General features: G+C 42.9%; 1 protein-coding gene across 1 annotated transcript; it reads right to left on the bottom strand.

The window, feature by feature from the left end:
* Positions 1-10: 10 nt before the first annotated feature.
* LOC102221346 (kinesin-like protein KIF20A) lies at positions 11-27,427 on the bottom strand (the record flags this gene model as incomplete). The annotated part of the gene is made up of 29 exons (XM_023341234.1): positions 26,946-27,427; positions 26,772-26,843; positions 26,416-26,535; positions 26,210-26,348; positions 25,552-25,736; positions 25,429-25,471; positions 25,080-25,225; positions 22,893-22,965; positions 22,326-22,437; positions 22,179-22,250; positions 21,964-22,110; positions 21,723-21,885; positions 21,088-21,366; positions 20,854-20,948; positions 20,663-20,783; positions 15,735-15,846; positions 15,376-15,437; positions 12,739-12,868; positions 11,912-12,046; positions 7,941-8,065; positions 7,682-7,855; positions 7,455-7,603; positions 7,239-7,375; positions 7,018-7,092; positions 5,290-5,417; positions 2,501-2,593; positions 2,357-2,419; positions 2,211-2,277; positions 11-123 (listed from the first exon to the last, which is right to left on the bottom strand). Coding segments are annotated over exons 1-29 (3,435 nt in total), but the record flags the coding sequence as incomplete, so codon positions are not given.
* Positions 27,428-27,646: the final 219 nt, after the last annotated feature.

Below are 27,646 nucleotides of genomic sequence, written 5' to 3'. Positions count from 1 at the left end.
AAGGACTCACGCTGTGCGGAGAGTCCAGCAGCTGAGATGAGACATTCAGCTTAAACAGCTTCTTTCGTCCTCGCCGGGGTCTGGTTGAAATGGTGATGGCCTCCATGAATGAGGCAGGATCAGCTGTAGGGACAGAAAACTGGTGTTCATGTCCCAGAATCACTACTTCACCTGAAATCAGTTCTGAGCAAATTTTACTCATTAAAGATTGATGCTTCCAGCATCGTACCTATCAATTCTGTCAAACATAATCAGGAAACGGTTATTGCAAATGTTCAAAAATATTTCAGACAACTGAGACCATCGATCTGGACCCGAGTAGCAGACTGAGTTCAGGCCAGCATGTGGATCCAGAGTCTGAAGCGCCCAAATACAAACCTTCAGAACACATGTTTCCATCCAAAATGTAAACCAAAGAATCAGATGAAACACTCAGATGATGGTAAAGCTGACCTTTAACCTAGAGCCCTTTGCTGTACAAACCAAATACAACTAGAAGTTAAGATATTCTGAGAACATCCAGGTTAAAATTAACATAAGGCCACCTGCCACTCAGTCCAGTGGATTGTCAGTAACTGGCCAATCAGCAGTTTGGTCAGCAAATTGTCCCGTAGTAAATGCCCCTTACCTGGAGGAATTGAACCTCTGACAAAGTTGTCAGGGTTTATCATTACAAATATGCTGCAGTCTTAGAGATGAGGTTAAAATAATCAGAAAAATATTATTAAAAGTTGTCAGTGAGGAACTGTGAAGGAAAAATTTAGTAGCAAAGTTTAAATAGATTTGAATGTACACTTTATGATATTTTTATTAAAGGTTTGCACTCAGTTGCAGCTCAACAGGATATATGCTCTTCTGACCCTCCTCAAATAAGTGAAGAACAGGGTGTTCAGCAGTTAGAAATGTGAGACATGGCTAAAGTGATAAGCGTAGATTGTAGAAATTCAGTTTCTAGTATCTGTTTAGAAATGAGCAGAGAGGCTTTTTGGAAAAACGCCTTACGTTGAGCTGTGAATGTGTATGCAACTCTGCTCCACTGAAACTTACAGATAAGTAACGTATAGATTTTTACCTGACACTTGAGCCAGGGGGTGTGACTAAGTAATGTGTGATGTATCCTATGTAAATGAGGGGACGTTCAGCCCCAAGTCAGAACTCATCCGATTCTCACTGAGATGTGAGCTTTGTATGTTTTCTCCATTTGCAAATGTTAATTAAAGCTGTGTTTGTTCTCTTTTAAAGCTGAAGTTTGGTCTCGAATTTTGTGCAACTTAACAGAACATCTAGTTAAGACATGCTTTACCAGAGAACTTAGAGCACAGAATAAAGTTTATTCTATTAACAAAACTCTAACAGTCTGGGAAAATGTCAAAGATAAATAAATACCTGCAGCCAACCTCATGATCATCTGAATACAACAGTGATCAACAGTATAATGACAACATGTTCGTCTGTATGAAGGTTTTTGTCATCATTACATCGTATGTTTAGTGGTTAAATCAAAGATTAATGCGTCAAGCAGAGACCAAAACAATAAATATGAGTTGTGGCTACAAATCTGTTTTCATTCAAGTTTGTAAAGCAGCAACTTTTCAGGCATGTGGTAAAAATATTCATACACAGCCTGACATAACGTGTTCAGGTTCTGTTCACATACATACTATTGCGCAATTGCTCACCTGCTGTTGGTAATTGCAAAATTCCCAAAAACAATAAGTCGAGAAGAACAATGACAGAAAACATTTCTGGTCAAATACTTGGAAGATGGAAAAAAAGAAGAAGAAGAAATAGCCAATGGGATATTGAAGATGAAACATAAAAAACCCTCCCACTTCCACTTCAAAGTTCTTCTATAGGTTGGTATGAAACACAATATTTATTTATTTTTTTGCAGAACAATTTAGCTCTCCTCAGACCCTCAGGCTTCAATGTCAGTTTCTCTGTGGATTCCCAAAAATAACTTCAGGCACCTGATGTATATTTTAAGTCATGACTGTATTATATTTATTGACTTCTTGACTTAGAACTGTTGGCTAGTCAGGCAAAAATGCCTCAACAAATGTCTGAGGTAACGCAGAGAGTTTCATTAACTTCACCTTATAACCATGTTTGTTTGTCATGTTAATTCATCTAGAGAACCAGATCTGAAGTGAACAAGGTCATATAATCCTGAAACTTTAAGGTACGTAAATCTTTCTATAGGAACAAACCTTTGCTGTGGAGGATGGATGGAGAGTTCTGGATCCGTTCTTCAATCTTCTGCAACATGCCATCCTCCTGCAGCACAGAAAAAAACAGATGAAAACCTGGAGCAGACAAGTGCTCTGAGATATACCTGTTAGCAGAGGTCCCCTACTAGTTTGTTGCTGCAAGCTTTCTCTTTTACTCTGTTCCTCTTGTTCTCACTGAACACCAAACCCTGAGAAACAGACATGGAAGACATGACTGCAGCCTCCAACTTCAGCTCTGCTACCACACACTTAAACAGACCACAGCTTACCTCTACCTCACTGCTCTTCCTTTTCCTCTTCACTGTCTTGGAGAGCTTCTTCCTGTCAGTCATGGTAGACCGCAAAGGGGAAGCACAAAAGTCCTGCAGAAAAAAAAAGTTTCCTAAGTGTCTGGAGCTGCGTCACCAACAGACTGACACATGATCACAGCAGCAGGATTCCTGCAGAGTTTTGTTTGAAAGATGCAGCAAACATGTCAAAGTGTGGCAGAAGACAAACATTAAGCTTAATGAAATGAGCTCGCCCCATGGAGGCTCAGCTCATTATTTAAACATTTTAAAAAGCAGCAGAAGTTGAATGCTGAAAAAAGTGTTAAGCTTGTTTTTGATCAAGAGCAGAAAAATATCATGTCTGAACAGAACTCTGCAGTCAAGGCAGAACAAACTGTTTTGGAGTAAAAATCCATCCATCCATCTTCTTCCGCTTATCCGAGGTTGGGTCGCGGGGGTAGCAGCTTCAGAAGGGAGGCCCAGACTTCCCTCTCCCCGGCCACTTCTTCTAGCTCTTCCGGGGGAATCCCGAGGCGTTCCCAGGCCAGCCGAGAGACATAGTCCCTCCAGCGTGTCCTGGGTCTTCCCCGGGGCCTCCTCCCGGTGGGACGTGCCCGGAACACCTCACCAGGGAGGCGTCCAGGAGGCATCCTGACCAGATGCCCGAGCCACCTCAACTGGCTCCTCTCGATGTGAAGGAGCAGCGGCTCTACTCTGAGTCCCTCCCGGATGACTGAGCTTCTCACCCTATCTCTAAGGGAGAGCCCAGACACCCTACGGAGAAAACCCATTTCGGCCGCTTGTATCCGCGATCTCGTTCTTTCGGTCATGACCCAAAGCTCATGACCATAGATGAGGGTGGGAACGTAGATTGACCGGTAAATCGAGAGCTTCGCTTTTTGGCTCAGCTCTCTCTTCACCACGACGGACCGGTACAGCGCCCGCTTGACAGCAGACGCTGCGCCAATCCGCCTGTCGATCTCCCGCTCCCTTCTTCCCTCATTCGTGAACAAGATCCCGAGATACTTGAACTCCTCCACCTGGGGCAGGACACCCCCTTGACCCGGAGAAGGCACTCTACCCTTTTCTGGCTCAAGACCATGGCCTCGGATTTGATGGCACTGATCCCCATCCCGGCCGCTTCACACTCGGCTGCGAACCGCTCCAGCGAGAGCTGCAGATCATGACCTGATGAGGCCACATCGTCTGCAAAAAGCAGAGACGAGATCCTAAGGCCACCAAATCGGATCCTCTCAACACCTTGGCTGCGCCTAGAAATTCTGTCCATGAAAGTAATGAACAGAATCGGTGACAAAGGGCAGCCCTGGCGGAGTCCAACTCTCACCGGAAACGAGCCCGACTTACTGCCGGCAATGCGGACCAGACTCTGACACCGGTCATACAGGGACCTGACAGCCCGTATCAAAGGGCCCGGTACCCCATACTCCCGGAGAACCCCCCACAGGGCTCTCCGAGGGACACGGTCGAACGCCTTCTCCAAGTCCACAAAACACATGTAGACTGGTTGGGCGAACTCCCATGCATCCTCCAGGACCCTGCCGAGGGTGTAGAGCTGGTCCAGTGTTCCACGACCAGGACGAAAACCACACTGCTCTTCCTGGATCCGAGGTTCGACTATCCGACGGACCCTCCTCTCCAGGACCCCTGAATAGACCTTGCCAGGGAGGCTTAAGAGTGTGACCCCTCTATAATTGGAACACACCCTCCGGTCCCCCTTTTTGAACAGGGGGACCACCACCCCGGTCTGCCAGTCCAGGGGAACTGCCCCCGATGTCAATCCGATATTGCAGAGTCGCGTCAGCCAACACAACCCTACAACATCCAGAGCCTTAAGGAACTCCGGGCGGATCTCATCCACCCCCGGAGCCTTGCCACCGAGGAGCTTCTCAACCACCTCGGCGACCTCGTCCCCAGAGATTGGAGAGCCCAACCCAGAGTCCCCAGGCTCAGCTTCTTCAATAGAAGGCATGTTGGTGGGATTGAGGAGGTCTTCGAAGTACTCTGCCCACCGGCCCACAACGTCCCGAGTAGAGGTCAGCAGCACACCATCCCCACTATAAACAGTGTTGGTGCCGTACTGCTTCCCCCCCCCCCGAGACGCCGGATGGTGGACCAGAATCGCTTCGAAGCCGTACGGAAGTCTTTCTCCATGGCCTCTCCAAACTCCTCCCACGCCCGAGTTTTTGCCTCAGCAACCACCCGAGCCGCATGCCGCTTCACCTGCCGGTACCCATCAGCTGCTTCCGGAGTCCCACAGGCCAAAAAGGCCCGGTAGGACTCTTTCTTCAGCCTGACGGCATCCCTCACCGAAGGTGTCCACCAACGGGTACGAGGGTTGCCGCTGCGACAGACACCGACAACCTTGCGGCCACAGCTCCGACCGGCCGCCTCGACAATGGAGGCACGGAACACAGTCCACTCAGACTCCATGTCCCCCACCTCCCCTGGGACGTGTTCAAAGTTTTGCCGGAGATGGGAGTTAAAGCTCCGTCTCACAGGGGATTCCGCCAGACGTTCCCAGCAAACCCTCACAACACGTTTGGGCCTGCCAGGTCTGACCGGCTTCCTCCCCCACCACCGGAGCCAACTCACCACCAGGAGTAAAATAAATATCCTAAAAGTCACGACTTTATGATCAGTCCGTTTTCCTGCTGATTTCCAGAGCACCCATGGCTTCTGGAACATGGTTGCTCTTTGTTGGTTAGGTTTGATGGTGTGTGCATGATCAGCAGACCTGGTTCTTCTCTGGTTGAGGTAGACACCCTTACCTGAGCATCTCTGTGCAGATTCTCCCTCTGCTCCTTTCTCCTCCTCCCATGCAGTCTCCTCCCACTCTGATTCTCCTTCTCCTCCTCTTCAACCCTCCTGTGCAGTTTCTCCTTCAGACACTGCAGCTCTTAGAGTGAAGACAAACAGAAACCAGTTCCTGACACTGAATAAAACATGGAGATTAGATTTCTGTACATTTCATAGAAAGTATTTTGTCATTCAATTGTACATATAAAAAATGTACACATTGAAAGAAATTTTGTTGCAGGGCTCCAATAATAATAAAAATAAGTAATAATAAAAGTATCAATATAAAAATATACAATAAATGATTCAATTAGTTGCAGTGTAGTAGTCTTATGCCATGAAGCTGTTGTGAAATTTGGTTGATCTGCATTTGAAGCTGCTGAACCTTTTCCCAGAGGGCAGCAGAGAGAACAAATCATGCTGAAGGTAGACGGTGTCTTAAAATTGTCCTCATTGCCTGTCCGAGCCCTGAACAGGCAGCTTCCTTCAAGAATGGAAGGAAGCTAAGTCCTGATGATTCTAGTCTCAGCTGTCCTTACCACTTTCTCTACACATTCCAGTCAGCAGCGTTGCATGCTCCAAACCATACAGACATGTTGCTGTGGTCAGTATATTCTCTATTGTCCTTCTATAGAAAGTGGTGAGGATGGCAGATGTAAAAAGTTTGGAGGGACCAGGTCAAAGTGTCAGTGATCTGTATCCAAAGGAATCTAATGTTCCTGATCTGCTCCAGATCAGGAGGGGTGTGTGACTTGGCAGATTTTTCCTGAAATCAACCATTTCTCTTGTTTTGTTGACATTCAGGATTAGATGATTTACATCACACCAGTCCACCAGATGTTTTAGGTGAAGCTGACACATAAATCTGCCTTATTAATGGTTCAGAGCTTAATAAAACCATTTGTTCTGGAGAGTTAAAGCTGTATCCGAAAAAGTAAGCCACCTTCTGATAACCCGCACAGTAAGGTTTGAATTTTGAATATTAAAGTGAAAGTAATGTGGTCAGAAAGCTGAAGCTTTATGGCCACTTATTCACAATTTTACTCAATATACTGTAAATCACCACATTGGTGAGTGAATAGATGGTTGTCATGGGAAACTAGTTTGGGGTTTATGAGCAGCAAAAGCATCTGCTACCCTGAAAGCAAAACACAATATTTTTGTTTTATTGTTGTTGTTCTTTTACTTTGAAAAAAAAAAAAACAATGTCAGTTTTTACTCTTGCATTACCAAGTATTTTTATAACCAATCAAAGCTCTTTAAACTAGTGCCAAGTTCATTCAAGCACAAATATTAATGCACTAATAAGCACATCAGTAGGCAACTTGTGGTTTGTGCCTTGGCCAAGGGCACATTGGCATGTATCAAAAGGAAAGAGGAATCCAACCCACAACTTTCTGACTGAATAAAGATTGATTTTACTGCACCAATCAAAAATATCTGATTGGACTAAATTTATTCATTAATACCTGTATAGCTGCTGTGACATAGTAGGAAAAGTAGTTTTGCAATCTGAAAGTTGTAGGTTCGACTGCCCCTGAGCAAGGCACTTTATGGATCTGGGATTGAATCGGGCATTTTAATATCTTCACATCTGGAGGAAATCTGCTAGCCAGTGACAGAAACAATTGAAGTTGAAGTGTGGATCCTGGGGGCAGAGCTCGATGAGGGTCATGTGACGGTGAAGCTGTGTGCGTTACCTCGCCTCAGAGTCTCTGCCTGTTGTCGTCTGTCCTCCAGTAGTTGCTCCTTCTCCAGCATGACTCGCTGCAGTTCTAAAGAAGAGGACAAGTATCGGCCAATCAGAGCGCTCCTATCACTCGGGTCGGTTCTAATCTGTCCTCAGTGTTTCTGTCTGAGTATCCAGGTATCATTCAGACTGTAACCATCAACACATCCATGTCTTTCCACCTCCCCCTACCTGCCACCTCATCCTCCAGTCTGTGCTGCAGAGCTCCACCCTCTGACTCCAGTTCTGCCCTTTGATTCTGCAGTTGCAGGCTCAATTCTGTTCTTTGATTTTCCAGCTCCTGCCTGAGCTCCACACAGCTGCTGTTGCTGAAAGAGCAGAGGTCACAGAAGGTCAAACAGAGGTCAGAAGGTTGCCATGCAGATGGCTGGAGGCTGTGCTGATCACCTGAGAGCCAGCTGCTCCTCCAGCTGCCTTTTCTCTTGCTGCAGCTCTTCCATCTGTTGGGAGATGTGAGCAGACCTCTGCTCCGCCACTTCACTCTTCTTCTTCAGCTCTTCCATGGCAACCACATTGATGCTGCTCTGTTCCTCCTGCTGTTGAATCAGTCAGTGGGTCATCGGGAGGTTTTCAACAACAACAACATGATCCACTCATAAAATAAGAGGAATGACCTTGACTTCTTGTCTCAGACAGATCACTTCTTCTGTGAGACTCTTAATTGAGCAAGAACTCTCCTCTAATTGGTTCTCCAAATACTGAAGGCGCGACTTAGTCAAGTCTAGGCGCTTTGACTGGCTGTTGCATGTGTCAGTCTGCTGTTTGAGCTGCATCTGCAGGGCAGTCACCTGGGGAACCAGCATGATCATCAACAGATGAAATAAAAACCAACCAGAGGAGGAGGAAGAGAAAGAGGAGGATAAGGAGCAGCACCTCATTCTGCAACTGGAAGATGCCATTCACAAGAGCTTTGTTCTCCTTCTGTAGCCTGGCTGTCTCCTTCTGCTCCACCTCCAGAGACGAAAGCACAGAGCCACAGTTCAGACACTTGTCCAGATCTTTAGGAAGAGGAGAGAGAGACAAGACCATGGAGTAGTTAAATTAAGGTTGGTTTAGGCACGGTCGCCCTTACCATTTCCCTGCTCCTCTGGGTCCGTATTCCACTTTTCTCCACTGAGAAACCTTAGTGTGATATTTGAGGAGGATTTTAAATTCGAGTGAGTTTTTAGCCAAGGAACAGAAATACTATATCTTATAATTAAGTCTTTAATATGACTCGTTTGGAATGGCACTTCTTACTTCATAGTGGAGGATGAAGAGAGCATACTCCACTATGCTCTCTGTGAAGGGCATAGTGGTCACATGTGCCAATAAGCTGATAATCCTATTGGATTATTGAAGCTTCATAGCGTCAAACTGGCACATTACAAACGTCACAAACAAACATTAGTGATTTGGTAAAATTTCAAACTTCAACAGAGTCCACACCTCCAGAAAGCAATGGTTTGTCAATAACTGAGAGTCCACGCCCTGTAGAGGAAGCAAAGTGTGGGACAAGGGGCTGGTTTTACCAAGCTAAGGTTTCTGAACCTGGTTGTCATGTTTTAGATGCATCTCTGCTGCGTGTTACATACCGCTACTCTCACCCTTGCTCATTCTTCTTCTTTTGACTGGTTACGGGAGAGTAGGGCTACAACAATAGGTATGTATTGATGTAAACAAAAAGAGAAAAAAAAAAAACAGGCACCTGACGGAACACACAGTGTGGTAGGGGCTTACCTTAGATGTCTGATCAGCGTTCCTCAACCAGCTGACATTCAGAAGGGCAAGCCCACGCGATCCCTTGTCCGTCAGACGCTCTGTTTTTTTCTTCTTAATAGATATATAGTTTTTCTCTTTTCCTAAAAACTTGTGATTGTGATTTCGTTGGTGGTTGGTCTAAGCAGGCATGCAAACTTCCTGGTGCTAAAATCCTTTAGCGTCCAGCCGTTTCTGTTTTTTTTTTAAATCAAAACAAAAGAAAACATACTTCATCCCAGCCAAAACATCCTCTCGGTTGAAGTGAAGGTACTCTTTTTTTCCTTCCAGAATCTTGGGGCACCCTACTTTCAGTTATTTTTCTTAACAAAAACTCCACTGCTGCAGCAGTTTCAAACACACCACGCATCACTCATCAGTCTCGGGTGCACCACCAGCCCAGCTAAAAACACTTGGGCTGGCTCAGCTGACTGTGCCCCGCCCCAACACCAGTGAACCAATCAAAGGTGCCAAAATAAAAATAACAAACAAACAATCAGGAGACGGAAGCAAATGTGAGCATGTAACATGCGGCACGCCTGATTGAAATGCATTACCTCTGCAAAATTCCATAGGTGACCTGCAAGCTATTTAACTTGTAGCCTGTCTTAGGAAGAGGAACAGCTAAGACATGCAGGTCATTGTGTCCAGAGGAGTCAGGTTAAGAAACACTGGTCTAGAACAGGGGTCGGCAACCTTTTCTATTCAAAGAGCCATTTGGGACCGCCTCACAGTAAAAAGAAAGCACTTTGGAGCCACAACCCATTTTGACGTCATATATATAAAACCTACAGTATATGCTATGTACAAAAATCGATACTATGTTGCGTTTATGAAATCAACGAACTGCTGCAGAGAACACAAAATTTTATTTCTGCATGTAACAAAACGCATTTTACACTTTGTTGATGCTCAATTTCAAACAAAATACCCTCTGTCTTTTTGAGTCTTTGTATTTAAGAAATAAAAATCGAAACTTAACCAACCCGCACTGAAGTAAAAATAGAAACAGAATGCAGTCACCTGTCCTCCTCTTATTCAGGAGATAAAAATCAAAACTTCTCCAAATATTATCCACCGGCACTGAACAAACCAAGCAAACCAAAAAATGCGCAGTCTGCTTCTGTGTCCCATAGTACAGTACGGAGCCCTCTAGGGGACATGGGGAATTTTTTTCTTTTGCGTTCCCTCGCAATACCGTACGGGTCAGTTATGCAGCATAATTGAATACTGCAAGCCTTTCTTACGGCGGGCGCCGTATTTTCTGCTTTAATGGTTATGTAAGGTTTTTCCATGAATGTTAGTATCTTTTTGGGAAATATCTGAAGTTTTATATCTTTCTTTAGGAAAGAAAGGCAGCACAAACCTATGATATAAACAGAAACCTTCCGTAAGTAGGAAAGAAATAAAAATACATCCTAATTTGGACTATTTCGGAGTTATTATGGCGGGTAATAAATCATCTGACAGTTTTGATTGTGTCTCTGTTGTGTTCGTAGTCTGAATGGTTTAAAGAGCTGCTTTCAGTGCCGCTCCATCTTAGCCTTAACAGACATAAACATGCAGGAAAAAATAAATCAATTTTCAATCAGTTTTTTGCACCAAACAATTTTTATTATTAACAAGTTTTTATTATTAACAAGTTTTTATCATTAAAAACACGACAAACTAATGATGGTAAAGGGCCGCACTGGGTTAACTCGGGGAATCTCATCTGTCCGTGTATCAATCAACTCCAAACCTCTTCTTTGTTCTGTCACAATTATCGATTTATTCCATTTTGATGATCATGCTCCAAACTTTGCAAGGACTGACCGCCCCGCTCACCGCTTCCTAATACACACAAAGCCAGTATCCTTCCCATTCATACCTGGTGACGTCACTCCCACGTCGACACACCTGAGCGTCAAAGTCGCCTGCTCCTGTCATATCAATAATTACTTATTTCATTCATATGGCTCTTACAGAGCCTCAGTGAAAACGTGTTTATTATTATTAACTGTTTGGTGCAAAACACTGATTGAAAATCGATTTATTACTGTATGTTTATATCTGTTAAGGCTAAGATGGAGCGGCACTGAAAGCAGCTCTTTAAACCATTCAGACTACGAACACAACAGAGACACAATCAAAACTGTCAGATGATTTATTACCCGTGATAATAACTCAGAAATAGTCCAAATTAGGATGCGTTTTTATTTCTTTCCTACTTACGGAAGGTTTCTTTGTATATCGTAGGTTTGTGGTGCCTTTCTATCCTAAAGAAAGATATAAAACTTCAGATATTTCCCAAAAAGATACTAACATTCATGGAAAAACCTCACGTAACCTAATATTAAAGCATAAAGTACGGCGCCCACCGTAAAAAAGGCTTACAGTATTCAATTATGCTGCATAACTGACCAGTACAGTATTGCGAGGTAACGCAAAAGTTTTGCGAAGTAACGTAAAAGAAAAAAAATCCCCCATGCCCCTTAGTGGGCTCCGTACGCTTCAGCCTTTTGCATCAGCTCCGAAAGGGCCTTTTTTCTCTCCTCTCCCTCGAGATATTTTTTTTTTTAGCAAAGACAGAGTGTTTGCTCTTGAAATGTCTTTCAACATTTGACTTCTTGTTGTTTGCCAGTCTTTCGCCACATATTAAGCAGACTGGTGAACCAATTTCATCAGCGGTGAAAGCAAAATGATCTGTCCACGTAGCATTAAATGTTCTGCCATCTTCAGAATGTTTCCTTTTCTTGGATTTATTCATGATGTATCTTCAAGGCAAGGATCAAAAAGTCAATAAATCAGTGCGCTAAAAAAATGCGGTCTGCCAGACGTGGGGTTTGCCAGGAATGCCCGTCGCACATCGGTGGACATGACGTATATTTTGGGTGCTAAAAATGTTTAAAACTTTTTGTTTTAATGTTACAAGTTTACCATAATCTTCAGATTTAGAAATTTATTTTAAAATGATTTTAATTTATAATTTTTTAATGATTTAATTTTAATAAAATATTCTATTTCCCAAAGTCACTGGGAGCCACAACAGAAGGATGAAAGAGCCACACGTGGCTCCAAAGCCATTGGTTGCCGACCCCTGGTCTAGAAGAACATTTAGCTCTCACCTGTCAGCTCCTGAATCTTCTTTTCCAACTCCAAGTTGTCATTCTTCAGCTCCTCCAGCCCTCTCCTCAGCTCACTGATGTTCTCATCTTTCTTGTCATTTTCCTCCTGCAGCCTCCAGATTTCTTCTTCCAGGACTACTGAGAGGAGAAACCACATAAACCACTTCATATGTCTGTCTGCGCACAGAGGAAAGCTATCATCTGATCTTTGGTTTTAATGATTTATTTCATATTTATTTACAAAAAAAAGGCAACCAAGAAGCTCAAGATTTTTTAAGATGATGAAACTTGAGCCATCAAACATAAAGCTCATGTTTTATGTACAGAATCTGCAGAGATAACTGCACACCAGTGGGGAGAATATTAGTTCATACAGACAATGATGATGTTAAACAGAGGCTTTCTAAGGCAGTGGTTCTCAAAGTGTGGGGTGCGCGGGAAGCGGTATGGATGAATGAAGGAAAAAAAACAAAAGAAAAACAGTTACACAAAAGTGTTTAACTGTAAAGATGTTTGTAGTGTGTTTTGTTGCAACATGAAGAGGGAAATAAACTTCAGTGGAGTTAAAAAAAAATCTGTATAGGTTTATGTCTGGTTGAACGATGTGTGTCCAGTTGATTTTTTTTTCTTGGGGAGGGGGGGGGGGGGGGGGGGGTTAATGTAATCCATAGGGGGGCCCAGAAAATCTTTGGGAACCACAAGGGGGGCCCAGACGAAAATCTTTGGGAACCACTGTTCTAAGGTAACATATGCAGTGACTGGAATGGATGAACCTCTCAGGGTTTTTCAGAGGAAACATGATCATGATCAGAGGAAAACATTCAAACCTCTCTTCTTGGCTGCTCCTCCTCCCTGTCCCTCTGCATCATCACGTTGGCGCTTACAGCTCTCCTTGTTCTCCTCCCCTGCTCTCTGATTCTCTCTGGTCCTCCTCCCACAGGTACAGGTGGCCGGTCTCTGAAAGACAGCAACATTGTCTCAGACGTTAGGAAACAGGAGCATCAGAGGCATCAAGTCTGACAGAAAATAGTCAGAGGAGGTTGTAGCACAGTGTTTATGTCTTGTGTGGCATTCCTCAGGTCTTCCTGGAGTTTACTGATGATGTCCTCTCTCTGCTCACAGATTTCTGACAGTTCTAAGAACCTTTGCTGCTGCTGCTCCAGACTCTGGTGAAAGCCAACACAGTTCTACCACTTAAATAAGAACAGAGACCACTGTTATCTTGTTAAAACTAACAGAGGGAGTAGAATCTCCTGCATGGGGTCAAACTGTAAGCAGAGTAACAACGTGCAGTTTAACTCTTCTCTGCACCTGGTGAACTCACCTGAAGCTTAACCCATACTTCTATGTGTGTGAGTGTGTGTCTGAGGGACAGGGGGATAAAATCAAAGCAGAAAGAGGAAACTGACAGAATGGTTGGAATGGTACCACATGTGCATAGGTGAATCCTGGATGAATGGAGGGATGGTGAGTCCTGATCAGCAGCACAACTGATATGGAAAAATGGAGGTGAAAAAGGGACACTCGTATTTCTAGAGCTGTTTTAACCCTCTGATGCATAAGTGAGTCATTTTTGACCCAGTGAGGTCATCTTTTTGCAATATCTTTGTAATGAAAAGTTTTCTTCACTTCATATTCCAGGTATTCCTCAAAAAATATGTTATACTGATATGCAATTCAAATTTTTAACTTACCTTTTATACATTTTAAGAAATAGCATGTTTTATATTACTACCCCTTTCTTCCGTGAGTGAGTCAAAAATGACCCGCATTCATTTCCTGTGGAATTAAATGGGAATCTTTGTTTCTTACCAACTGTGACTATCAGGAAAACATTTTTTGTGAACCATACACACCAAGTCCAAAGTGTCACTCCTGAGTAATAATATTTTACACAGCAAGAACTCTTACATATAAGTATTATCTTTATTTTTTACCTCACAAATGTGTGTGTGCATGTCAATCATGAGTACTGTGATAGTGTTATTGTCACAAATTAACATATTAGCCTACTTCAAAGTTAGCCAACACTAGTTATCTAACCCAGTGGTCCCCAACCACTGGGCCGCGGACCAGTAACGATCCGCGGACCAATTGGTACCAGGCCGCGCAAGAAATAATGAACTACTTCCGGATCTTTTATTTTAAAAATCCTAAACCGGATTTTACCGGTTACGTCTTGCATGTCAAAATTGAGCCAACTTGCAGCAGAATGAGTAACAAAACAACATCGGTGTACTGCGCGCCCCCCTCCCGAACAACAGCATCAGACTTGATACCCCTCACCCCGTCCGCAGCAAAATTGCGAAGGGCTGACTGGTCCGCACGACTAAAAAGGTTGAGGACCGCTGATCTAACCCACTAGCTAACATTACCGCCTATACTTTATTGTGCATGTGTATTATTTGTGTGTGTGAGTGTCTCTGGGTGTGTCTCTGTATGTGTCTGACACCCTGGATAGGAAAACCGAGAGAGAGAATGTGTTGAATGACATGTAAAACTTGTTTATCAATGTGTTCAAGGTTCTTTCTTTTATCATCTCAATAAATAAAATAAAAATTCATAGCTATATAAATAAATGCATAAATGTAAATGAGCCGGAAAAGAATAGAGTGCCTTCTCCGGGGCGGGGAGAATGTCTTGCCACCAGTGGAGGAGTTCTAAGTATCTCAGGATCTTGTTCACGAATGAGGGAAAAATGGAGAGGGGAAATTGACAGACGGATTGGTGCAGCGTCTGCAGTGAAGCGGGTGCTGTACTGGTCTGTCGTGGTGAAGAGAGAGCTGAGTCAAAAAGCAAAGCTCTTGATTTACCGGTCGATCTACATTCCCACCCTCATCTATGATCATGAGCTATGGGTCATGACCGAAAGAACGAAGTCACATATACAAGTGGCCAAAATTAGTTTTCTCCGTAGGGTGTCTGGACTCTCCCTTAGAGATAGGGTAAGAAGCTCAGATATACAGGAGGGACTCAGCAGAGCCGCTTCTCCTTCACGTCGAGAGGAGCCAGTTGAGGTGGCTTGGGCATCTGGTTAGGATGCCACCTGGACGCCTCCGTGGTGAGGTGTTCCAGGCACGTCCCACCAGGGGAAGACCCAGACATGCTGGAGGGACTATGTTTCCCAGGTGGCCTGGAAACGCCTTGAGATTCCCCCGGAGGACCAGGAACAAGTGGCTGGGGAGAGCGAAGTCTGGGTCTCCTTACTTAGGCTGCTGACCCCGATGATTTTAGATTTTCTTACTGACAGCCCCAGTATGTCCTGGCCTAGCGTATTGACAGTTGCAGGAAGTAGAAAAAGTAATGAGCACTTTAGGAGTTATTTTGCAATCAGCTGCAGAAGTTCTACAGAGAACACTTATTTTTTTAAAAAACTCAGAGACGACACTGCTGTCAATACGCATTTCATTCCACATGATCTCTACACCAGAGTTCACAAAGTCAATCTCTGTCTCAACACTTACCTTCATGGCTTCCTGCAACTGCTCATGAGACTGCAGTTTCTCTAACCGCAGCGCCTCCAACTCTGCAGGCATAAAGCAGCACAAAAAATAAAATCATGAGGAATTTATCCAAGACAGTCTGTCGTGTAAATGTAAAACAGTCCAGTTCTAAATTAATGGTTCAGTTCTCATGTCTTTTTGTTTCCTTCCAGTATGTTAACGCGGTATAGATCAACAGTTTTCCAGTTCTGGTAGCTAGCCTTTTTCAGAAAAATGCAATAAAATGCTCCCCACAGAGGAGCTGGAATTTCTTTTAGATGCGTTTAAATCTGATGTGCACATTTGCATGGATCTGTATTGTCTGCGGAGTATGTGTGTACCTGCAGCGTGTGTCTGTTCAGACAGACAATGTTGGACGCTCTGAGCATCGTCTCTGATCTTCTTCAGGTCTTCAGTCATGGAGCTTATGATTACCCCCAAATCCGCTGCCTCCTGACAACCAATCAGAAGAAAAACTGGTCAACACCGAGGCTCCATGTTACCTGCTCCACATCAGACTAAACTCTGCTACCCCCCGACACAAACTGTAATGATACATAAGTTTAGGAATTAAAATCCCTAAGGAAGGTTAAAGCTGCAGTATGTAATTTTATAAGAATGTTTTTTACATATTTGTTAAGACTGTCACCATGTAGTTTGTGAGAGAATGTTATGAGACAAATAATCCGTCAAAAAATAATAAATAAAAACCTAGCTTTTCCACCTTCTTTTAGCACTCCCATTAATAACTGTAGAAATACAGAGTCAATCAGAAACAACCAATCAGATTAGGGCTGTCAATCATGCTTAAGTACGCACTGGACACAGCCTCCACATCGCTCTCTGCTACCCTACAAAGTCAGCTTTCTATCACCTGAAGAACATTTCCAGAATTAAAGGAATAACATGCCAGCAAAATGTAGAAAAACTCATCCATGTGCTTATCTTTATTCTGTTGCATTTATTACTGCAACAGTGGAGGTCTGCCTAAAACAAATTGTAATAATAATTCAATCGGAAAGCTGCAGCTGATCCAGAACACTGCTGTTGGCTACCTCACTAAAACCAGGAAGACTGGCTCAGTTCTAAAGTCCTTACATTGAGAGAATAGACTTTACTGTTAGTTTATAAATCACTGAAAGGCTTAAAACCACAATACATTACAGATCTGCTGTTGTTGTATCAACCTTCCAGACCTCTCAAGTCTTCTGGTTCAGGTTCTACTCTGCATCCCCGAACCAGAACCAAAAATGGAGAAGCAGCATTCAGCTTATATGCACCACAAATCTGGAACAAACTTCCAGAAAACTGCAAAACAGCTAAAACACTGAGTTCCTTTAAAACTAGACCAGTGTTTCTCAAACGTTTTCAGGCTGAGGACCACTCAACCATTTAACAAAACCTCACAGACCACCTAACCTGAAATTGCCCCCACGATAAAACATCTTAATTATATGATGCAACCTGAAATGAAAATATTAGTCTCTTAACTCACGTATTGTTGTTTTCTTTGTTCATCCTAATAAGAGTAGTGCTGTTTGGCAAATGTGACTGGCCACGGCAAAGCCATGAACTACTTGATCTACTTGGACATTTTGAGTTATTTACACATTGTGAAAGTGTGGAGTAAGCTTTCCAATGATGTCAAACACATAGAAATAAAAAAATAATTTGTTCTTTACTAGCAAGTGTTATGTGCATTAATAACATTTAGGACTATTTGTGACTTAGAAGCACAATTAAAGAACAATAAACTTGAGTTGCTTTTACAGAAACAAAAAAGCGGCAGATATCTGTCTAATCATCAGTAATAGAATTGCGCTACATAAATCCTGAGTAATCCAATGGCAACAGCTAATTCAGCAGCGCTTCGCTTTCACAGACGGTGGGACTATGTCTAACTTTTTTTGTCACTTAGAAAAGAAGCTCAAAGAAAGATAAGCTCTGGGGATGTGATGTTAGGGTTAGCTAGATGTACAGAGACACATATGTTGCATTTGTGATGAAAAAAGCTGTCACTCACTACGCTGAATTATTGTGCAGAGGTGTTGACTGACGTGTTGCATGTATGGGACAACGCTGTGGCCAATGTCTGCAATTATAGTGATGTGAGATTCATGAACGATCCGAATTTTCTGGACGGCATTTTACTAAGAAGTTAGGACTGGAGCCTCACTGAGAGCCGTTCTTTGTTCCTGTAATGCTCTCCGTACACTGCACTAGCTATTATTATTTAATTTAATTATATACGTTGATATTTATTTAATTAGGGAATAAATAAAACACAAGAACAGAAAAGCAAGCAGAGAACGCTCATTGGTCTTAGATGGTTTTTGTCACCTGTCATGTGGCAGACATTACAGCACTGTATGCTGCCTGGCTTCACGCAGCGGGACAGAGGGTGAGAACAGTCACGGTGCGCGCCTTGTGCTTGGTTAATTCTTGCTTGCTCCTTGGTCAGTGTTCATAGTTGGGCGTTGTTTACAGGGCATTGCGTTACTTGCTATGTATGTAGACAGTGGTAGTTTCAGACATGAGCGATATGGGCAACCGCCCAGGGGGTTATCTTTTTAGGGATGGCACGAGACCTCCGTGGATTGTAACACAGAGATGGAAGCAAAGCAGAACAAAGAGTTTGAATTGATAATAATATTGGTTACATTTATTTCAGCTCTAAGTATTTAATATCTAGATGTTTTTATGAGAATGTGAATCTTTCAGATCAATTTGAGAAGCAATTTTGACCATATTTCACATTTTATCGTGTCATGTAGCCTGGTCTTTGTCTTGACTCTGTCTCAACTTCCCTCGGTCTTGGTCTCGGACCCTAAAGGTCTTGGTCTTGTCTCGGACTCGATACACTCTGGTCTTTGTCTCGGGTTAGGTTGTCTTGACTACAACACAAGGTTTAAGTATTGTCTGCAATGTCTTCCACTAACACAATTACCAAGCAATAGTTTACATTTCCTGTCAACTTAACATCTTTTAATATAAAACCCAGGCACCCTGCCTTGGTGAGCCTGGGAAACCCAGAACTTTAGTTTTGTTTTCTGTTCAGCTGGAGAAAGTTATTGTATAATCCAGTGGTCCCCAACCTTTTTATTACCACAGACCGGTCAAGACTTGGCAATTTTGCTGCAGCCCGAATGGGTGGGTGGGGGCAGGAGGAACCGTCATCTAATGCTTCTGCAAGTTGGTGTTCCCGCTAAAGCCTTTTTTTTTGGCCCCGATTTTCCCTTTACGACAATCTTACAACATCCTGCAGTGTGTGGTGTGTTATTGGTGGTATGCTGAATTTGCCCAGTCTAAAATCGGGCATATTCAACGTCGTCTTGGCCCGATTATCGCAGCCTGTGGGGTTTTCCCTGACTGGGAGCGAGAAAGACAGCCAGTTGAATGCGACAAGCAGCCAATCAGAAAGCGCCGTGAGGTAAGCACCGAGGGGAATCCCAAACATGGCGCAACTGAGAGTCCGGTGGACATCCGAGGTGATATGTGGAAATGTGTACTATATGTAAAGGTAATTTTTATATATATTTATTATATGTGGTTATGTTTATTCAGTTAAAAATGTTAACTACGGGGCGTGTAGCGGTTAGCGCGACCCGTATTTGGAGGCCTTGAGTCCTCGACGAGGCCGTCGCGGGTTCGACTCCCGGACCCGACGACATTTGCCGCATGTCTTCCCCTCTCTCCTTCCCCGTTTCCTGTCAGCCTACTATCACATAAGGGACACTAGAGCCCACAAAAGACCCCCTGGAGGGGTAAAAAAAAAAAGTTAACTACGAAAAAACATAACTCACCTCCAAATCATAGTGCAGCAAATAGAGCGGCTGATCCCGCTGTCTTTTATCAAACGCCTTTTCTTTCTGTTACGTCTTTTATCATTTAAAATGAGTCCACAAACTATCACTACTGCTTCTATATGGTCATCCGTGTTTGTTTATTCTAAATTCACGTATGTTGGTGGTTTTACGGAATTTTCTTCTGGAACCGGGATGTTCCTGAGTGGAATCGGTTCTTGTGTGGTGTGTTGCTCCTGCCGTGTGGCTGGACACACGAACCGATCGAACCTGTTGTACTTTTATCTGCTCGTGTCGTGTGTGGTCACAGAAGTTTGGAAAAATCGGCCGACAATTCTTAAATCGTGCCGTGAGAACCAGACTTAAGACTCACAAGCTCCACTCCTATTATCTCGTCTCGACCACTGCCCTAACGCTCTGACTCTGGTTGCTATGGTAACGTTTACATATCCCTTCAAAATAATATATACATGCGCCACAAAAACGAACATTTTACTTTCGTGAAAATTTTAACTCACGATAACGACTAATAAGTGTGATGAGAGACAATGACACCCGAAGTGTTGCTTATGCACAGGGTGCCTGGTAAGCAGTTTGAAGCTTAATTCCCTCAATAGCGAGCCGGTCACCTTAACATGCAAACAGGGCTTGGAATGTGGGAATAACCTACCGGGATAAATCCATTCTCCTCTCTTCTCTGGGCCAAAGACATCCAATCTGTTTCTTACTCATTTTGTTGCTTGTGGGCTCAATGTTGGCACGCAACACGTAACCGATAGAATCCGGTTAAAAGATTTTCAAAATAAAATATCCTCCAGACTCATATAATACATAAAATGGAAATATTTCATTATCTCTTGTGCGGCGGTAAAAATTGGTCCAAGAACGGTACCGGTCCACGGCCCGGGGTTTAGGGACCACTGGTATATTCACACTTAGCAAGATTTCTGGGAGAAACCCTGTCAGATACAAGTTAAAAGCTATGATCCATCAGTAGGATGATCACAGAGTTTCTTTATTTCCTGTGAGATTTTTAATTGTGTCTTATCGTTTCACTTGTAACAGGTTTTTCCTTTCATGGTCAGAGTTTCTTACTGAATATAAACATAGCTTCTACAAACGACTCTTGTTGTGCTTTAGTCCTCAGGGAGAAAAATCTGAATCTGTAGGCGAGTCCTCAAAGGAAACTGGCAGTCTGTCAGTAAAAGCCTGATCAGAGGATCTTGGCTATTAATTCTAAGAGGAATTCATCAGAGCACAACATTTAAACACTCCTGACAGACACGCTAGTGTAATTAACCTCCAGCTGATTGAACCTGCAGAGGCTAAAGGTGTTTTTAATCATAACTTCAAATATGCTCTTCTTCTGCAGTCATTTGTTCTCTGATAAAATTTTCACCTGCTGAAAGTAAACCTCAACCCAATGAAATCCTGCAGAATGCAATGCAGTTCGTCAGTTTTCTCACCATGCAGCCATCATTGCTGGATGTGGTCAGGTCGACTGTTTTACTGACGAGATTTTTTAGGATCTCCACCCTCTTCTCAGCACGCTCCTCCAAGATCTCCCTCTCCTTCTCCAGACGCTCGCTGCCAAAGAGAAGAGCTACATTATAACAGGACCTCACCAGCAGCAGCAGGCGATCAGAGGTAGCCTCACCTGTAGTCTTTCTCCATCTTGTTGAACAGCTCCATGAACTCAGAGCTGACTTCTTCTCTGATTTGAGCCTCCAGAACCAAACGAAGTGCAGCCTCCTGATCAAACAGAGACACACAAACACAAGTTTGTATTTCTAACAATATTTAGTCCATCCTTTTGTGCCAAACCATAAAATGCAGCCCAAACCTCAACCATTACCCAAAACTGAACAAGCAGCAGCTGAAGGAAACTCACCTTCACCACTTCCTTCTCCATAGTCTGGTCCCCATCCTCCTCCCCTCCAGCCTCCAGCACTGTTCCCTCCGTCACACTCTCTTCCTCCCACTCCTCACTGTCTTCAGCCTCCAGGACATCTTCCAGGCTTGTCTCCCAGGCAACAAGCGAGCTCCTCCTGCCCTGGTTCAGCATGTTTCTGCGCTGGTCGGCTTCATCGATGATGAGAGACAACTCCATCGCTGACTTGTGGCAGGCACTGTTGTCCAGGGCAAGGGGCTGGGAGGTAACCATCACCACCTGGACAAGTGAGGGGAAGTGCTGCTCAGACAATGCACGTGTCTTAAACGTGTGGAGATTGTGGGATTACCACTTAAAGAAATTCAAGTTATGTCAAAAACATGGCAGGATATAGTCGATCTAAACCACATAAAAAGATATAAAAATATATAAAGCTAATTATTCTGATGAAGAGTCATTCCTCGAAACATTACCTTAGTGCCACAACATGGTATTGTTATGCTATGTCTTGCATTTTTATTATTACTAGCTGTAGTATTATTATAAAGAATCCTAATAAGGTCATATGACAAGTTGCAGATGACGGCAACTTGTTTATATTGTATGAAGAGGGTGTGCAGTAGTGGGAGTGGCACCTTCTGAGCCAGGGCGGAGAACTTGAGGACGTTGAGCGTCTCGTCAAAACAGGAGGAGTTCTGGTTTATGTTGACCACCATGGACACGCGGCCAGAAACACAGAAAAAGAACTGCAGGAAGTGGGTGAGTTTAGACTCCCTGAAGGGAATGTGATGCTGGAACCTGCATGGAAACATCAGACTGAAGCTGCTGTGCTGCAGTGCAGTGACATCAGAACAGCATAAAATACTGGGATCGTACTTGGCGTTCTGGTTGAGCTTCATGGCGTTGATGCACTTCCCCAGCGTCAGCAGGGAGCTGTTGATGTTTCCCGCCTCTTTTAGGCGTGCTCCGGTGTTGTGGGTGCGAGAACAGCGTTCCGAGCCAGCCAGGTCGCAAAGAGCCAGCCTGAACAGAGAACACAAGTCAAACCGGGAACAATACCTCTGGAACGGAGCGAAGGGAGGACGACTCACTCGCTGATGCCGAGGACTCTAGGAACTCCAACATCATCAATCCGGAGGATCCTGATGGAGAAGATGCTGTGGCTGCAGAAACAATAAACGCTCCAGGTTAGCATTCACATCTATGCATGCTGCAGTAAACACTGGAGTCACGCTGACCTTCTGCTAGACAGATGGTTCAGTCTGGTAGAAGATAGACTCTGGTTCCTCTTCCCGATCTTCATTACTTTGTTCGCCTCTTCTGAGTTGTTCACCTGGATCCAACGCAGGTCTGTACAGAAAGCAGCGGTCAGCACTAGGAACACTGACCAAACGACAGCTTCAAAAACAAAAGGATGATGTGCAGGGGTGTGAGAGGTGATCAATAAAAGCTTGTCTGTAATCTTTATTCCTGACTGAAAGCAGGAGTAAAGAGAAAAACTGAAAGATTTAACCAGAATTGTGAGGTTTGAAGCTCCCTAGAAAGTCAGCATGTTTGCCTGCAACCAACTTCCAACTCAGAACTCCTGCAGTCAAACTATTCAGCATGCTGAGGGGATTATAAGGATTCTTCTCCCCTTTCACGATTTGTATTAAACATTTAAACAGATCATAGCTAAGGTTCCAAAGCATATATTCACTAGTTAAATAGTCCATCAGATTAATCCATCTGTGTTGATAAATTATAGATTAAAAACATCAGCAGCTGGATCATCAGATTCTAGGTTTATCTGGAATCATTAATACCTTTTATGAAGGCGTTCCCTTTAATGTCCTGGGACAGACGTAGCACCGTTCTCTTGTGTTGTCCACTGGGAACCTGAACGTCACACACAATGACATCGTCAATTATGTTCTAACCACAAAAAAAAGAAAAGAAAAAAGACTGGAGGAGACTGGTGACCCAAACTGGTTGAGCAGACATGAATTACAATAAATTAGAGCACAATAACAAACATAATTAGCAGTAAATGTACATGTTTGTTTAATTTGTAAGCATTATTTTTTTTATCTCTACTAACACTTGGAATATAAAATGCTTTTTCCCCCCAATTGTATCCAGATCCTAAGCCAAACTTTGGGAGGACATCACAGTCTGGAAGTTCAAATTGCCTCAGTCTGGTCTCCACACATGTTAAAACAGCATGAAAAAATGTGAAACATTTAAACCAACTCAAGAACCCCAGACAGAAACTTATTCATTTACAGATCTAGGGCCTCACAAACTCTAGAAGATATTTAATTCCAATTATACTGTTGAAAATTGCAATGATGGTATCAATTAGAACACATTTTCCACATGTGGACATTAGGAGCAGTTGAGTCAGTCAATCTGGCCAAATAGTATGAATAGTAGTGAATTTTCTGCCATAATCCAAGAACACAAATTTCAGTTTGAAAACAGGATTTCATGTCTTTTGTTCTCAAAACTTGTAATAATTTTGCTTACATTTTCGTTTTGAAAGCAAAATGAAGTAGAAAACTTTATTTTACAAGTTTTCTTCTCAAAACTTGTAACATTTGTACTCAAAACTTCTTCTCGCGCTCACGCTTAGTCTCTGCTCGGGCTCTATGCTTGCTTACGAAACATGGAACTGCCTTTTTGGCACAGTCACCTAGAAACCTCTCTGAAAATAGAATGGAAGTGTTGTGCTGGTTGCATTCGTTTCCTTCTAGCAGGTGTGCCTGTGTGTCTACTATTGATTGCAGCAGAAGCCTCAGCACTGCCGAATATTTTTGTTCATATCAATGGACTATTGACGTGAGATCTCGGGGATAACGTTTCACAAATAAGATGAACATATTACCGTTTATATTTTGTGAACAGAATATTACTATGCTACGTCTATGTCCACTAGCAAAATGCCAGCTAATATTAGCTATAGTAGGTGTAATACCGGAGTTCAGCACCCGCTATGAAGGCTAACTGAGATTTTGTAATTCTTTCACTCTGTGTAAAGTAAGATAGCTCCCATTTTTGTTTTGAAGGTTTCATAAAGACAATGATGTGAGGAAGAAGTGAGAAATGTCTTAAAGGAGAAACGAACTCATTGCATAGCACGGATGAATCTCAGATGCTGAATCTCTCTTAAGCTACAACTCCTCAGCTGGAAAACATGAATAAAACCTATATAGACATTATGTATATGCACATGTGAATATAAATATGTGTAATTTAGTACATATTATTCAGTATTAATAATTGTTTAATCATCTTTGTTTCTCTATGATTGTATTATTTTGTATTTATATAAATATGTATTGATATTACTAAATAATATATTTAAAAAAATATGACTGGTTGTGTGCTTTGTAAAATGCTCATCATACACCAATATCAAAACATTCTATTCCAAATCTATTCTGTTTTCTCCACTAAGAATAGTTAAATATGCTGAACCATGTATTAATCCAATTCAAAAATACGTAAAAAAATTAATTTTGTTGTAAATGTAGCTATAATAGCTGTTTGAATAAGGTTTAGAGCAAAGAAATCTTGAAAATCTGTTTAGCATTGATTAAATGCGCTGATACGTCATTGCACCTGTCAAACAAAAAACATGAAATCCTGCTTTCAGACGAACTTGTGTGCTCTTGGATTATGGCTGAAAAATTCCCCCATAAAATAGAATACTATAATATGCAAGACATAAATATATCACATTTGAAACATAACATCTACTTAAATATTGCATCCAAGCCATTTCTTGAGATTACATTTCACACAGAGATAATGCAACAGATGCAAAAGTTAGGAAGGAAACTGGAAGGCAGAGCAGCAATCTAATCACACTGAAAGCCTCAACATGACTTTAATGAGATGCTGAATTTGTTGTTTTCATTTGGAAAAGTTTAGTCATTTTCTCAACTTCTTCTTTCTCAGCTTCTTTGTGTACTTTACAGTGACCTATGAGCTTAACACCAGTTTGCTACCTGTTCCAGTAGATCGTGGATGTTCTCATTGTAGATTTCACAGAATGAGACCCAAACAGAGAAGCGAACAGTTGATGGAATGTCCAGACAGAAGGAGTCTGCCTCAGCAACGCTGCTCATGCTGCCATCGTTGCTGATGGAGGAGCCTGGACACAAAAACACAAACAGGTTACACTCTGCTGGCTCTGAAACAGATGTGACTTCGCTTCCACAAGATGAGGTAATAGATACATTTAAAAAAAAACTGCAGAGTCTCTCTGGTTACTGTAGCTGTTTCATGGCACCGGAAGAAACCTTTAAGGCATTTTGGATCTTGTAGAATAATCCAAAATATGTTTCAAACACTGACCTTCAAGTGAAGATGATTTCCCAGTCGTCAGACTCTTGTTGCTCTGTAGACAAAAAGACATGAGCACATCTTGCTCAAACCTACTGCTTAGTCTGAGTCATGATAACAGAACTCATGTCCAACCTCTTTCAGCAGCCTCAGCAGGTTTTTCTTGGTGCTGATCTCTGCTGCCTGCTGTTCAGGGGTAAGTCTGCTGAAGTCTCTGCACCGCTGAGGCTTCAGATCACTGCGGCTGTACTGATGACCCTTTATGCTGTTAAAGATGACTGATAGAGACCTGGGAAGCAGCCCGGAGTTGTGGTCTGGCCCTAAGAGACAGACACATGATCAGAGGGTGAGACTAGGAGTGCACCGATTGCAGTTTTCTGTCCGATTGCATATTACCAATCTTTTAAAAAGATTAATCTGCTGATTCCGATTTTGGCCGATACCAACTTTTTTTGTCTAAAATGTTGCTCAGTATACCAAGAAAGTTGTTGAGTTGGCAACAGTGGGGTCACTATTGTTAATTGTAAACGTGCAGACATAACTTGGAGGGCTGGTCTGTAAGTCAAACCTTTCTCACCGGAAAGCAAAAGAGGGCAGTGGTTGATAGTTACACATTTGTCAAGGTAGATAAGATTAGTGGACAAGATCAGCTTCATATGTAAAAATCAGCTGATCACTGATGTCCCTAAATTAAGGAAATCGGCACCGATAAATCGGCTGGCCTATAAATTGGTGCACCCCTACGTGAGACACACACCGATGGAAAGTCTGGCCAGCTTAATCTATTGCTCACCGAGGAAGGTGAAGGTTTTTCCAGCATTGGTGACTCCATAAGTGAACACCAGACAGTTTCCTCCCTGCAGAGCATCCTGGACCAAACCACGAACTGAACCTTCAAACACAGTCCTCTGACTGGCGTCGGGGTCAAACACCTAAACAAGACAACATTAAGAATACAAAACACCTCCTGACTCCACTGCATAGGGACATCACAGGTACCTGTGTGAAGGTGAACCTCTGAGCCGTCTGAGGGAGAGACTTGTCGCCCTGCCGATTCGGCTGACAGAACCTGGGAGCCCTGATAACCACAGAGTTGGGACCCTCAATGGTGACACATGCCTAGAGCAGAAAACACAGCTGCTGAAGTCAAGCTTAGGCACAGAACTCAGGTTATCACTAGGCAAAGACACCGACTGCTTTATATCAGAGCCGGATGGGACAGTAAAATGCAGCTCATCAGCAAATTATTTCATTTATTATAAAATTTGTTATCTTGAGAAAATAGTTCAAAATCAATTCATCACTTTTAAATAAGCCTGGTGGTGCTAAATCAGACAGTGGTTTTCTGTGGTTACCTGGGACTCTCCGCTGTCGCTTTCAGCTGGAGTAAAAGGCCGAACTCTAAGGTACACTTGCAGGTTCTCCGTCTATGAATGAACGTTTTCAACCAGGACAAATGTGATTTTCATCAATCTTCATCATTATCATTAGCGTCCTCTTCATCACCACAAAAAGCCTGGTGGACATACCTGTGGTTCCACAGCCTCCAATTCACCCAGCAGGTTTCTTTTGATGTCCTCTAGCTTCACTGGTCCGACTTTCTTCGGTATCCCAGTAAAACATGACGCCATCATCTTTGCGAACAATCACTCCTCGGTCCTAAGAGGGGGGAATTCCGTTCACATAAACACTAAGAAAACAAAATCTGGAAACGAAACACGCGACAGGGTAACACCCGATAGCTGAAGATTTAAACCATCTGATGCAGATCCAGAGTTGTATCAGCTGGGAGGTCAATTGTAGACATTTAAAATCGGACGAAATTTCACCGGAGTTCTGTTCAGGTTTTAAATTATCCGTAAACAGAAGGCCAGAAAAACATCCCAGAGATTACCAGATGTTTCAACCAGCTCATAATATTAATAATAAGAAATACCAAAAGAAAAATAAACCTGAAAAAAACGTTACGGCCCGTTCTTTGTTGTTAGCAATACCCAACCTGTTATTAACAGCTGCGCGGTCAACGTTTAAACTGCAACAAACGGACCAATCCCCAAAAGAGACGTCACTCAACTCCTGAGCGCCATTAGTTTGAAATCTCGCGAGATTTTACGTCATATTTCTCTTGAAAAACGGATCTTTCATCGGATAGATTTTTTTTGACATATTTCAGAACAGAACATAATAAAATTACTGTGGTATCCTCAGTGATAGATAAATAAATAAAATA

Source organism: Xiphophorus maculatus, chromosome 10 (assembly GCF_002775205.1).
Source record: "Xiphophorus maculatus strain JP 163 A chromosome 10, X_maculatus-5.0-male, whole genome shotgun sequence".
Taxonomy (NCBI): Eukaryota; Metazoa; Chordata; class Actinopteri; order Cyprinodontiformes; family Poeciliidae; genus Xiphophorus; species Xiphophorus maculatus.
This window is presented reverse-complemented; position numbering and strand designations above follow the sequence as displayed.